General features: G+C 40.4%; 1 protein-coding gene across 2 annotated transcripts in view; it reads left to right on the top strand.

Annotated features, from left to right (window-relative positions):
- SEMA5A (semaphorin 5A) overlaps positions 1-14,116 on the top strand; it is a 519,394-nt gene that overhangs the window by 332,432 nt on the left and 172,846 nt on the right. For both annotated transcript variants that reach the window (XM_033178781.1, XM_033178782.1), the window contains exon 9: positions 12,560-12,845. In XM_033178781.1, the coding sequence (XP_033034672.1) occupies positions 12,560-12,845 (286 nt within the window). The remainder of the gene's footprint in view (positions 1-12,559; positions 12,846-14,116) is intronic.

Genomic DNA, 14,116 nt, shown 5'->3' with positions numbered 1-14,116 from the left:
ATTAATAAGATAGGCTACTAGCTACACTAATAAAGAAGAAAAGAGAGAAGATCCAAATAAACATAATTAGAAATGAAGAAGAAAATGTTACCACTGACCCCACAGAAATAAAAATAACCATCAGAAACTACCAGAAATGTATTGTCTTAAAGTGCTGAAGGCCAAAGGTCCAAAATCAAGGTGCCAGCGTGGCCATGCATTCTGCAAATCCTTGAGGGGAGAACCATGGTTATGTCCTCTAGCTCTGGTAGCCCCAGTCACTCCTTGGCTTATGATGGTTTCACTCCTATGTCTGCCTCCATCTTCACATGGCTGTCTTCCTGTGCCTCTGTCTGAATTATCCTTTCCTTATAAGGATACCAGTCATGTTGGAATATCTGAAGTTTATTATATCTGCAGAGACCATGTTTCCAGATAAGGTCACATTCATGAAAATTGGGGGTTGGGACGTCAACATATTTCTTGGTTGGGGGATGGGTACAGTTAAACTATGACACTGTCCGAAGGAAGAAGTGCTCAACTGTTGAAGTCTGAAGTCACAACGTCTTATTTTCTGATGACAATCTTAATGCTTTTTTCTACTGCTAGTAAATCTGTTTACTTTTCAGGCTTCCCATCTCAGCCATATCATTCCCATTGTTAGCAGATGAGGTTGTCTTCTTGTTTCCCATGAGAATCATAAGTCCTCAGGTAGGGATGGCAATCTCCTGTCTGCTTTGCCCAAGGCAGAGGGCTGTTTCACTTGTGATTCTTTCTTCCTCTCTCTAGAGTACTGCTGTGGACAATGCACTCACTTAAACTGCTGCTTTGCATCCCTCCCTGTCCCTATGTCTCTGGGGAAGGGGTGCTTCTCTCCTCTGTAAAACTCAAGAATGCAAGACCCAGCAAGTCAAGATTCATTGTTGAATTGAACAATGCTAAAACTCTTAAGCATTGCTGATGCTTGAGCTCAACAGTGAGCTCGATCTTGTGTTGCTTATTCTACATCTGAATTACTATCTCAAAAGACTACAGAGAAGGATGGCAGAAATGAGTGCTCTCATAATCGAGCCTAAGATGAGCACAGAGGCACGAAGCATGCATCATCAGAACATGTGGGCAGAACATGACAGGCTATTGCCTTTTGCAACCCCAGGACCCAGAGCTCCAGAACTAATCTTCAGGCAAATGATGGTACTGGCTTTTCCATGGTGACATCTGGCCATAATACAGAGCTCCCTGAGTGAGGACCTACCAGACTTCTAACCTTTCCACCACATCTTGCAGAAACCCATCAGAAATATCTGGTATGGTTCTAAAAATCTGCCTTTAGCAAGCTAAGTCCCTTGGATTTTATATTGCAGTTCCAGGTACAAATTCTTATGACACCTCCAGCATTATTCTTTATATACTGATGCATACACACTCCCTGCCCCCGATCCTCTGCACCTGTGCAGGGGCTCCCAGATGGTGGGAGGTGCTGTCAGCAGTCAGCACAAGCTGGGTTGGAGAGGGCCAGCAGGCCTGGCCTGAGCTCTGGAAGCCTTTGTGGGTTCTGCCTATTTCCTCTTGTTTCCTCTTGCCTGGCTCCTATGATCTGGCTCTGCCTGTTTTTACAGCCCTGGCTCCTGCTATTTTTCCCGCATGCATGCTTGGTGTCCTTTCAGGAGCCATGTGCAGTTTCCTGGGAGCATTCTGCCTTCCTTACCATGTTGCTTTGCAGTTTGTGATTATTTTGTCCTCACTTCCCTTGATTTTTGCCTCCTGGCTAATTCTGGCTCCTAGTTAGGTTAGTTTAAATTTCCATTTTCCCCAGTCTCTGGTGGATCTGTTCCATCCCTTTCTCACACTGTTCAAGATTGCACTTTCTCCCATACTACCAGAGCTCTTGGTTAGTCTCTTGCCCTAACCTTATGAGAGCCCCCATTTTACCTGCAGAGAAAGCCAGAGTGCTGCCATGGCCCTCCTGTTCCCTTCCCGTTCTCATCTATGTGCTCTCTTGGCTTTAGCCTCTGAAATGCCACACAGTGCCTCTGGTTCTTCCTTGCCTTTCACGGCTCAGCAAACTTTTCTATAAAGGGCCAGTGAATAAATATTTTAGACTTTGCAGTCCACATGGCCACTGTTGCATCTTTTCATCTTGCCATCATAGTATGAAAGTCTCCACAGTCTATGGATGCATGAGTGTGACTGGGTGCTAATAAAACTTTATTCACAAAATGGACAGCAGGTAGGATTTGGCCCATGGGCTACAGTTTGCTGGCCCCTGTTCTGCCTGGAAAGCTCTTCCCCCAGAAAACCCATCTGGTCAACTCCCCCATCTTTTTTGAGTCTTTGCTCAAATGCCATCTTCTTAATGGAACCCGCACCTCACCACCTTACTTCAGATCACAGCTCCCTCCTATCTAGCCCTCCTGGCTCTTCTTACCATGTTCGGTTTTAGACTCAGCTATAATGTTGTCTCCTCCCGCCACTACAGTGAAAGTTCCCAATGACCAGGGCTTATGTCTTTCTCTTACTCCTGGGTCCCACATGCTTACAGCAGTGCTGGCATTAAAGTAAGCACTCAATGGCTATTTTTCTAATTAATGAGTTAAATGGTGCTATGGTTGGAACGTTTATGTCTTTCCAAAAGTAGTAGGCTGAAATCAAACCTACAAGGTGATCGTATTAGAAGGTGAGGCATTTGAGAGCTGATTGGGTCATAAAGGTGGAGTCCTCATGAATGGGATTGGTGCCCGCATAAACAAGACCCTGGAGAGCTCCCTCGTTCCTCCCACCTTGTGAGGACACAGTGAGAAGGTGCTGGCTAGGAACCAGAAAGCAAACCCTTGCGAGACACCACGTCTGCTGGTGCCTTGATCATAGACTTCCCAGCCTCCGGAACTGTGAGAAAGAAATGTTTGTTGTTTATAGGCGGCCCAGTTTATGGTATTTTTGTTACAGCAGCTGGAATAGACGAAGACAATGGGAAGATAGTTGACTTCTTTGTTACCGCCACTATTTTATGAGTTCCTTAAGGGCAGGGGCTCTGTGGAAGCCTCTTTGTGTGCTAGCATCTTATTCAGTGTCTGAAACATAGATCAGGATTAATCCGTATTTGTTGAATGCGTAAGAGATTAGCACACTTCACAAATAGCAGAAATATGAATAATGTTAAACATGGGAGAATGTTCTACTAATTATACATTAGAATTAAACAGCAACAAAAACACAGATATGCATATTTGAAATTGAACCAGGTCCAAAAATTTATAACATCTTCCCTTTGAGCCCCCGTCTCACTTGGACCCCTGTTTTCAGCCATTATTTATTGTCATTTCTCAAAGGCAGTACAATCAATTGGATAACATTCTGGATGAATCTGGAACATTAAGTTATGTGTTTGGTAATGAATATATTTCAAAGTCATATTTTCCCCTGTGCCAAAGTCGCTCTTAAAACAAATTTATGTGTTTAGAGAAATACCTTAACAGCTTTAATGCATTAAAATATTAATCGTTAATAACTGTATGAAATGATTACTGTAAGGCAGGATAATAAATGTTTAATGGTCGATGCTTAAAATAGAGAAGCAATAAAACTTGCCTTCAAGAAACTGGCAGTCAAGTTGGGGAAACAATAAACCCATGAAAATGTGAAAATACATTTCCAAATTAATATTGTGCAAATTGAGTTTGTGAGTTCTGAAGGAACTATGTGCTTGCACACAGAGGAAAAACTTCAGTAGGAACTTGGAAAAACTAACTCCTAAATGAGCCTTAATAACTCAGCATGAACATCTAAGCCACGTAGACTTATTAATACTCAGAGACCTGCTGGCTTTCCTTCTCTGGTGGAAATGTGCACTTGTCCCACTGGGTTCTCCCAGGGAACTCCACAGTGTCCTGCAGTCTCTGAGGTTTCGGCCAGGATTTCATGTGGAGGTGAACTCACTTGAAATCCACAAGCATTCTCTTTTCAACGGTATCATTTTTTATGAGCTATTATAATTCTAGTTGAGAAAATTCATTTGGCAACAATGTTAAATTCTGTTGGTCTGAAATACATTGATGGTGTTACTCAAGCATTAAGTAGACTCTTGAGGTCTTTAAAATGCAATTATTAACCTTCTAGTGATTAATGATAATTTACTTGGAGGATGAAAATCTCCTCCATGCTTACTTAAGTCAAGGAGAAATTGTTTCTGCTTGTCCTGAAGAGAGGTGCTTTGGGGAGCTCAATGCTTCTCCTTGGGACCAGGTGCTGACTCCAAACAGCCTGAGCACAGCCAGGCTGGTGTGACTTTGTTGAGCTCCACCCTGGGGACAGTGAGAGCCTGTTTGGTAGGGTACACACAGCATAGTACCTGGAGCTGTGACTGGTCTGTAAGAGGTGCTCTCTCGACTGACAAGATTCGCTGCAGCTGGAAATTCAAAAATGGAAGTAGAGGTCAGAGAACAAGCAAAACAAAGACAAATGGGGGAATGAAGTGAATATGGGTACCAAAATGCAAGTACTTGTAAAGAAAAAGAAGAAGCTCTGTAAAGCCAGAATAGAATCAAGACTGCATAGTCAGCAGCCTAGTGTTGGTTTTCTTTCTTTTTTTTTTTTTTTTTTTCAAATAAGCACCTGGGGAGATGCTTAAAAAGAATGCTCTTGTGAAAAATAAGTTCTTTTCAGCATTACAAGTGCAAAGCTGATATCTCATTCAAGTTTAAACTTGCTAGGGTGAGGATGAGACAACATGGATGGAAAGTATATTAAGCAAAGTTGTGTGACATGTGACATAGCACAATGAGATGCCCTCTTCTAATATTCAGGCCTGATCGAGCCTGTCAGCCGGCATTGCCAATTGCCTATGCCTTGTGGGATGGCTGCAGTTCGGACATCGTGCTGTGAATCTAATCCTATTATCTTTGTAGGTCAGAAATCATTTTAAATCAATGACCTCCATGCATATCACCTGCCTGTCCATGTACTTATTAGAGTATCTGTTACTTGTAGTTATTACACCACCCACAAGGAAGAGTCACAATGGCTATTTATAATATGCCAGGTAGATGGGAGGCTCCAAACCCATGTCATCTGCCATTCTTCTTACAATCTCTTAAGGGAGATTGCATTATCCTCCTCCTACAGCTCAGCGTGGGGCTCAGAGGGACTTGCCCCCTGAACACAGGCCATACCTGATACATACCTGAGCTAGAGCTTGAAAACAGATCCACTCCAGAGCTTGCCTCCTTCCTTCTTTACAAGCTGCTGACCTTCCTTTTGTTTAGCTGGCATTTTAGGAAATACCAGTGTTACAAATAGCCTCCATCTCTCTCTCCCAGTGCCCACATTTTCATGCATGAGCTGCCATGGAAGAGGGGTATGTGGACTCTGGAAAAAGTTGAGAGCCTTTTCTTGATTGTTATAGACTTACATACATGATGCAATAAACTGGGGTTATTAAACCCAAAGTAGAAGAGCCTGTGTGATAATTTAATGCAGACCTTTATGGGTACAAAAGTGTGGTTAAGTGACATAAGGAGTCAGTTCTTATGGTGCTCTGAAAACACCGTATCGCTCCATCCTGTACATCAAGCACAGAGGGCCTAAAAGCTGGGGAGCCACAGGTCCTCTCCAATCGTGTGAAGAAGCTTCTACACTTGCCAATACACTTGCCAATACACTTGCCAAAGGTCTTTTACTACCTTTGAATTTTAATGTGCACATTCCAAAAGAAAAGGGATGAATGAATCTTTCCTTCTCCTACTGCCACATTATGAGGATACTTGCATGAACTGTATATACATGAGTCAGGGAAACCTCATAAAAAATAAATCCACTACAAGAAGGGATGCCTCACTGTAGAGAAGATCTCAGGCAGACACGTACTAGAACAGATAAAACAGTTGGGAAATGGCTCAATGTTCATTGTCTAGAGATTCTGGCAGTTTCCTGGTGATGGTCTTGATGTCCTTGCCTGATGACTCATGTTGCCTCCTTTCCTTCTTAAAAGCATCCCAGTTTCTAGCATAAATCATCTTGTCATCTTGTTTCTAAAATGCCCAGTTTTATGTGTTTCTATAAATTTGTCTCTATGTTATTCTATTGAACTTTTTATTGACCCCAGTCAAGGGCCTCTGACATTTGTTCACTCACTGCCACATATTGGGAAGTCGGCTCCCTGCGTCCTGGTCCTCCATTTGCCCCAGCTCAGATCAACTCAGGAGACAAAGCCAGAGCCGTCATGCACATTTCCTGATTCTGCAGTAGCTTATTGGGAAGAAGGATGATAAAAACTGAATAACGTTGGAGCTCAATGTCTTCTTTCAGTAAAATCTTACATGGTTTCCTTTCAGTCTTTTAACATAATTTTTAGGCGTTAAAATATTTACCAGATTTTTAAATGTAACATTCCAATTACAAAACTCATAAGTATGAATTTGATCTTGCAGATAAAATGATTCATTCTTCCAAGAAGTGAACCTGTAAATTTAAAATGGCATCAGAAAAAATGAACATGGCAAATAGAAATTTTGTGTTTTGGCAATTTTCACAAATATTCATGAAATTATGTATCACTAATAGGAATGTGTGATTTGGCAGACTTTTATAAGAGAGGGCTACATGCTTGGAATGGAATAAGAGCAGAGTAGACACTAAAGTCTGTCACTTTAAGCTAGAACATTGAGACAAATATCCAGTTAATGAAACTCCTATAGACCCAAAGATATGGAGAATTGTAGGTGTGAGTTTTGGTCTTGCAGGGCGGTGTACAGAAGTGGTGCTTCTCATTTAGGGGAAACCAGCCCGTGTCGCCATGGTACAAGTGGTTCCTATTTGAATCAGCAAATTCATGAAAGTAATGCATTTTCAATGGGTCATATTCCCCAGGAAGAAGGAAGGAATCAAATGTGCTGAAACTGTCTTTCCAGTCCTACTGCAAGGATCTTAGCAATAACTTTTTTTCTGTCAAGGGGCTCAATGAGTGACACACCTGGAGATGCAAGGCCCCGATTGCTGTGTAGATAGTTACCAAGGATGTGCTTGACTCCAACTCCCCACCCCATCCCACACCACACACCGAGGAAACGGAATGATAAGCTTTTCTTTAAAACTCTTTGGTGTCTCTCCAATGGCAGTTGAAATCCATACTCCTTGTTATGGGCTCCTGGCCTTGCCTGGCTTTCCACCTCCTGTCCTGTTGATCCCTTTGATCCTGACTGTGGCTTCATTTCATTCCTCGCCATGCTTATGGTCTTCTCCCAGGCTGCTCCTTCTGGCAGGGATGTTCTCTTCCCCCATCCTTGTCTGGGTGGCCCCTTCTCAGCCTCACCCGTGCCTTTTCCCTATTCTCTCCTTTCTGATCTCTGTTTCTCCTGCCCGCCCTGGCCCTCCGTACCCTTGTCCTCACTGTAAGCACTTGTTGATCTGTCTTGTTTGTCTCCTCACACTGCTCTTGAGGGCACGGGGGCTGTGTCTATCAGTTTACTAAGGAGTACCCAGTGGCCAGGACTGCCCCTTGGGGCAGTGAGGAAGTGCCTGGAACAGTACTCTGGCTGGCTCTGCCACCATGTTTGATTTCAGTCTTCGTGGAATAAGTGTAGACTTTAATTTGATACACAATGCATACTCAATGAGTTATCTTATTAATTAAATACTGATGATATTTACTCACACGTGTGTTTACATTAATGTATGGAGTCATTTTCAATAAATAGAGATCTGTATTTTGATAATTACCAGCCAAGTGCTTTTGATTCTCACAATGATACTCCATGCTGGATGTTGCTATTGTTATTCAAAAACAGAAAACAAAGGAAATATACTGGTAAATAATGTGACTAAGTTCACACAGCCAGTAGGTGGAGGTATTGAGCCATCTATACATATATCTCTATACTCACATATGTGATACACACATATACACAGACACAAACGTGTGCATCCATCTATTGAAATCTATCTATCTATCTGTCTATCTATCATCTATCTATCTATCTATCATTATCATCTGTCTTTTAGTAGAAACCTCAGGAAAAGAACTTTAGCCTACCAATAGCTTTTAACCTCTGTTTAATTTCATTTAATTTTAAGTTATCAGCTTTTAATTTTAATGAATACCTAGATAAAAATATATTTGCCCTGGAAGCTTCTACAGCAGTTTTATCTCCATGAACTATGACAATGGAAACAGTGTACCCAATAAAGAGAGGGTCTAAAATCTGGGAATGCTTGTGGAAGGCATTTTGTAGCGACTGATACTAACAACTTAGGAACAGAAAACTGCTGGCTGTGTGTCACCTCTGAATATTGTTTCCATTAACTCATCTTATTTTTGTGAAATAGCTTGCTATTTAAAAACTCAGCATGGTAGGCCAGGCGCCGTGGCTCACACCTATAATCCCAGCACTTTGGGAGGCTGAAGTGGGCAGATCACCTGAGGTTGGGAGTTCAAGACCAGTCTAACCAACATGGAGAAACCCTGTCTCTACTAAAAATACAAAATTAGCCGGGTGTGGTGGCAGAAACCTGAAATGCCAGCTACTCGGAAAGCTGAGGCAGGAGAATCTCTTGAACCCAGGAGGCGGAGTTTGCAGTGAACTGAGATTGCACCATTGAACTCCAGCCTGGGCAACAAGAGTGAAACTCTGTCTCAAAACAAACAAACAAACAAAATTCAGCATGGCTTATTTATGATCCTAAAACTCTGATCACCTTTAAGCTTTATATATATATATCAAGTATATATATATATACTTGATCATTATCATTATGTGAAGTTCTGTTCAATAGAAATTATTGCAAGGGACATTGAGAGTAAGTAAATGGTGACTATTATTTTGCAGTCAAAAGCCACTTTGTGTGATACTTGCCAAAGTCAGGCTGGAAAATGCCTGTACATTATGCCAAAATAATAATAGCCACCATTTATTGGCATCCTACTATGCATCAGCCCGTTTAATTTTTACAGCTTTGCAAACTAGGTCTGATTGTCAGATGCAACAACAGAAAATATCAGATGTCCACGGTCCAGCCAGGGCAGAGCCACAGGCATCGAGTACAGGCTTTCTTCAGCCTGACTTTGGCAAGTGTGTCACAAGGCGACTTTTGACTGCAAAATAATTTATAATAGATTTTGATTCTAGTAAGATTTTTGTAGAGTAGGGATTCCTTTGTGCCTTTAATATTCACCCTCATTGTAGACAAATATTTTTATATCAATGATCAGCTCGAGCCATTTGAATATGGTATACCCCCACATTGATGCTTTAAATATTGGAATAGAAAGAATATAGAATGGGAGGCTTCATTTGGATGCTCAGTATTTGGTTTTGTGTGGTCAAAATCTCAAAATTTTTGATGCTTTTCTTCGCATCACTTGTAATTACATATATGGTAAGTCACTTCTGCTAGTCCTATCTGTATGGTCACTATTAGGTAAGAAAACACGCAAAATAAAAGTTCTTATATCGTGAAGAATAATTCTTATTAACATGATATATTTTGTACAACACTGTAATACATAACTCAGTCTGTTTTACAAACATTAGAAAACACAGTTTCTCCATGCATGTATTTACATAGCGGCTGACGCGCCTGTTTTTCCTGTGATGCAGTCAGCAGCACACCTGAGATCTCTCTTTCATGCACTCCTATCCATTGTACACAAGAAGAAAAGGCCTGATTTTCCTTCTGACTTGTTCAGCTCACTCAGGAGTGACAGATACTAGTTTGTGGTGAATTGCATTTTGAGAAAAGACAGAACTTAGTGGTGCAGTGGTCTCTAAGCTTTTTGGCACCAAGAACCAGTTTCATGGAAGATAAGTTTTCCATCAACTGGGGGTGGATAGAGGGGATGGTTTAGGGATGAAACTGTTCTGCCTCAGATCATTAGGCATTAGATTCTCATAAGACGTGTACAACTTAGATCCCTCACATGCACAGTTCACAGCAGGGTTCCCGCTCCTATGAGAATTTAATGCTGTCACTGATCTGACGGGAGGCAGAGCTCAGGAGGTAACATTCATTTGCCTGCTGCTCACCTCCTGTTGTGTGGCCTGGCTCCTAACAGACCATGGACTGGTACTGGTCCATGTCCTGGGGGTTGGTGACCCCTGGTCTAATGGATTCAGGACTTTCCATCCCCCTCCGCCATTGCTAGTTACGTGAATTTAGACAAGTTATTAAATCTCTGGGCTTTAGTGTCCTCATCTATGAAATGGGAAGAATAGCACAGCACCTAGCTCTGTGATTCTTGTGAGTTCAATGGGAATATAAAGCACCAAGCACAGATCTTGGCGCAAGAATTAACATTCTACAGATATTAGCTGTTTTATTATAAACTCAACCTTCAGCTGGAAACCATAAAAGATCTTTCTTCCTTTGTATCTTCTTATTTTTTGGCTCAGGACTTCTGAGAAACTGGAGCTATTTACTATGTGGTTTTCATGCCATTTGTCCCCAAGTTAATAGCAGAAGTGGGTAGTAGTGAGTATATTTGATAAATCTTGGTGGACTCTGCCTCATGCCTCCTGTATATGTGCTGGTAACCTAAGTCCCAGGCTAGACACCTTTGGACTCTTACGCCTTCTCTCTTTGTTTTCCCCACTTTAGGTAGGGTTTCTTATTGCTGTTTTTGTTGTTTTTGCTTGTTTTAGTACAATTCCCAAACTCTAGTTTAGTTTAGCCAGGGTACAGGACCCATTCCAAAATAATTTAGCCTCTTCTTTAGAATTAGACATGCCAGTGATTATTTTCTTTACACATGGTTTTGAAATTGTTCCATATCTTTGCTTTTGGGGCCTGCTTTATCAAGTAATTCTTTTTTGGAGACTTACAGTGAACACAAACTTAACTGCCCCCCCCACCCCCAGTATTTTCTTTATGTTCCCAAAACACAAATGACAGATGTGTAATCTGCTGTTTTTGTGAGCATCTCTCCAGGATATTAAAGCGTACTATTATAGTAAAGATATCTAACCTCCATCTTTTACAATGTTATGCAATTCAAGTTTTTTTTTTAATAGTCTTTTAGGGTGAAAGCAATAGTGACTTAAGAATATGTTTGACAGTTTATAAATTAAAATCACCTCAGTATATTACTTGATATACTTAAATGACTTAACAATGTATTGTACTGAAGGGAAAAGTATCATACATAAACCATTTAGAATATTTGTTACATTTTAAAAATGTAAAGTTGGATTAAATTAAAACATTTTGTGAAAATATCAAATATAGGTATTGATTGAAAATTTACAATAGTTTTCCTGGACAGAATAACAGAGTAGTCAATGCCAACCCTTTGTCAATGTCCGGAGTCAACTTCTGCATTTCAGACCTTAGATGATTCCGTTTATGTGTCTTACTCTTAACATTAATGGCTTATCTTGCAGCCACACATATTTTAGTTGTCCTGCCAGTAGCATGTTATTATTGCAATGCAATTGTATCTGGAAAAGTGCAAGGCCAATTGAATTGCCCCAACAAATTAATTGTCCCTGAAAATGTGTCTTTGTGAATATACTTGTTGTCTGTATCTTTCCATTAATTTTGGACACCAAAGGTTACTGCTATATTTATCCTGGTTTGCACCATAAAATTAAGATACTTGCCGATTGAATGAATAGCATTTAGAAATAGGGAAGAATAAAACCTTGTGATTAGATTTTTAAAAGCAAATATTAGGGAGCATGTGTATCTCAACGTGTACTATCTCTATTATCACTGGTTTCAAACTGGAGGTTAGGAAGCTAAAACTTCAAATGCTTTATGTAAAATACAGTTGATAATGTATGTTTCCTAAAGTCCTAATGAGCTTGGTGATTAAGTAAAGGCTTTGTCATAATTTTGTCATTTCTTTATCCCCATTTTAAAGCTAATTGTGAGACCAGAAAACTACAAAGCAGTGTCTCCATCCCAATACTCTTCCCTCCTCTAAATGTATTACCAAGCAACCCAGAAATCAGAAAATCAGAGTTGTTTTTCACCGTTCCATGGTCACCATAGTAACAGAAATTGCTAAAGCTAATTCCAGACACACCTTACAGTTTTAGTCTTTATTTTCGTTCCCAGCAATGAAAACAGTTTTAAAGTCCTTAGTAAAAGCACATACCTTATGTCAAAGTCACAGGAATGTATATAAGTTAAGTCAAATGATTTTGTTGTCTTGCACACAAATAGGATTGTAGACTGCTATATTCTGAGTCACATTGCATCTTTTTAATCCTATTTTCTCTCTCTCTTTCTGAAGGTTGTGTAAGAATTTGCAAATAAAGTAATATATATTGCTCTAAAATGTACTGCAAATATTTGCTGCCAATGTTTGATGGTATTAACGTCACATTAACTTGAGCCCTAATTTAGCTCAGGATACTTGAGTGTGCACTCAAACTAGTGCCTTCCCATTATGTAGAATCTGTGTATGACACTGAGTTTCCCAACAGTGTAGATCATTAAGCTGCTCACAGGGCCTCCCAGTTGCCCTATAGGAGCCAGGTGTTATCTAAACAAAACCATGTCTCTTTGGATGAAGTACTGAGCAGGCAAGACCAAAAGGGAATGACATGAATGTTGAGATATTTTCCCTCTTTTCTGTTTTTTCCAGAGCCAAACTTTGTGTCATCTTATGACATCGGAAATTTTACCTACTTCTTTTTCCGAGAAAATGCAGTAGAGCATGACTGTGGGAAAACAGTGTTCTCCAGAGCTGCCCGGGTGTGCAAGAATGATATTGGGGGGCGCTTCCTGCTGGAAGACACCTGGACCACATTCATGAAGGCTCGCCTGAACTGCTCCCGTCCTGGGGAAGTCCCATTTTACTACAACGAATTGCAGAGTACTTTCTTCCTGCCTGAGCTGGATTTGATCTATGGCATCTTTACCACCAATGTGTATGTAACTTGAAATAATTTTTCTCCCCTCTCTCTCACTCATTCTGAATAAGTCTTTTGTTCTTTGACCTCTGAGGTTTTAAATTTGCTTTAAAGAAAATCTTTCTTATTTTACTGGGCTAAACAGACAAAAAAAAAAAAAAAGGACTTTTCAATGAACTACCTTTAGACAAAGATACGTGATTTGTGAGACTGGTATTAGGAAAAATACTCCAAATCAAGAAAGTTTGTGTCAATCTTTAGGATATAGTGACATTAAATTATTCTACTATAAATTGCTCCTTCCTGATTTGCCATTGTGTTCTGGACACTTTTTGAAATACTGGTACATCTTATACGTATGTTTTTTTCTATATGCAAGTCATGCATTTGTGTATAATGAAAATAGTGTTGTCTGGAGAATCTGAAATCTTTGAGATAACATGATTCTTGCTTAAACCTTGCTCATATTTGAAAGGCACATTTTCCATAGCTGCATTTTATGTCAATTATACTTTTAAAATATTTTTATAAAAATTATAGTATGTTTTATTTGGGGGTGGGACAGGGAGATACTCCTAACTTTAGAATGAACACTATTTGGGCTGGCTTAAGCCTATGAAGTTATCTGATCTCCTTCATTCTTAGTCTAGTGGACTATCACATGTCCCCAAAGTTATTTCCCATCCTTAGCTGATATGCTGTGTAAGACTCAACAGGAGCACATGCCAAACCCAGGAATCAAGGGATCACATTGAGACTCTGAGCATCACTTTTCCTACACATTGGCTGTGGTGCTGCTGATCCTACACTATGGGTTCTGATTTGAAATCTCTCGTCTTGTGACTTAACACTTTAAGCAAAAGCCAAATATTTGTATCCAAAGTAAAGGATCCAAATCTAGTTGGGTTGGAAGCGCTGATAAATGAGGTAGGATGACCAAAAGTCCTGAATTGCCTGAGATTATCCTGGTTTTAGCACTGATGACAGCCCTGTAACTAAGGACACCTCTTATTCCTGGGTGAACCAGGACAGCTTGTCACCCTAGGATGTCCTCTCTGCTTCCTAAGTGTTTTAATTTACTTTTTCATCTCTTGGGCATCAGATGCCTGCCCACGAGTGGCCTTGCTAAAACGTCACTTTACCTGCAGCTTATTTCCTCATTAACCTTCTCTTGCTGGTCTCTCAACTGCTTAACTTGGGTGTTAATATTTGCTTAGTAACAGCTTTTACCCCCCATGAAAAGTCTTCTTTCTGACATGAGGTTGGAAAAGTAAGGCTAGTTTGGATGG

This window comes from Trachypithecus francoisi, unplaced genomic scaffold (genome assembly GCF_009764315.1).
Source record: "Trachypithecus francoisi isolate TF-2019V2 unplaced genomic scaffold, Tfra_2.0 Lachesis_group2, whole genome shotgun sequence".
Taxonomy (NCBI): Eukaryota; Metazoa; Chordata; class Mammalia; order Primates; family Cercopithecidae; genus Trachypithecus; species Trachypithecus francoisi.
The sequence above is the reverse complement of the archived record's forward strand: the minus strand, read 5'-3'. Positions and strand labels throughout refer to the sequence as shown.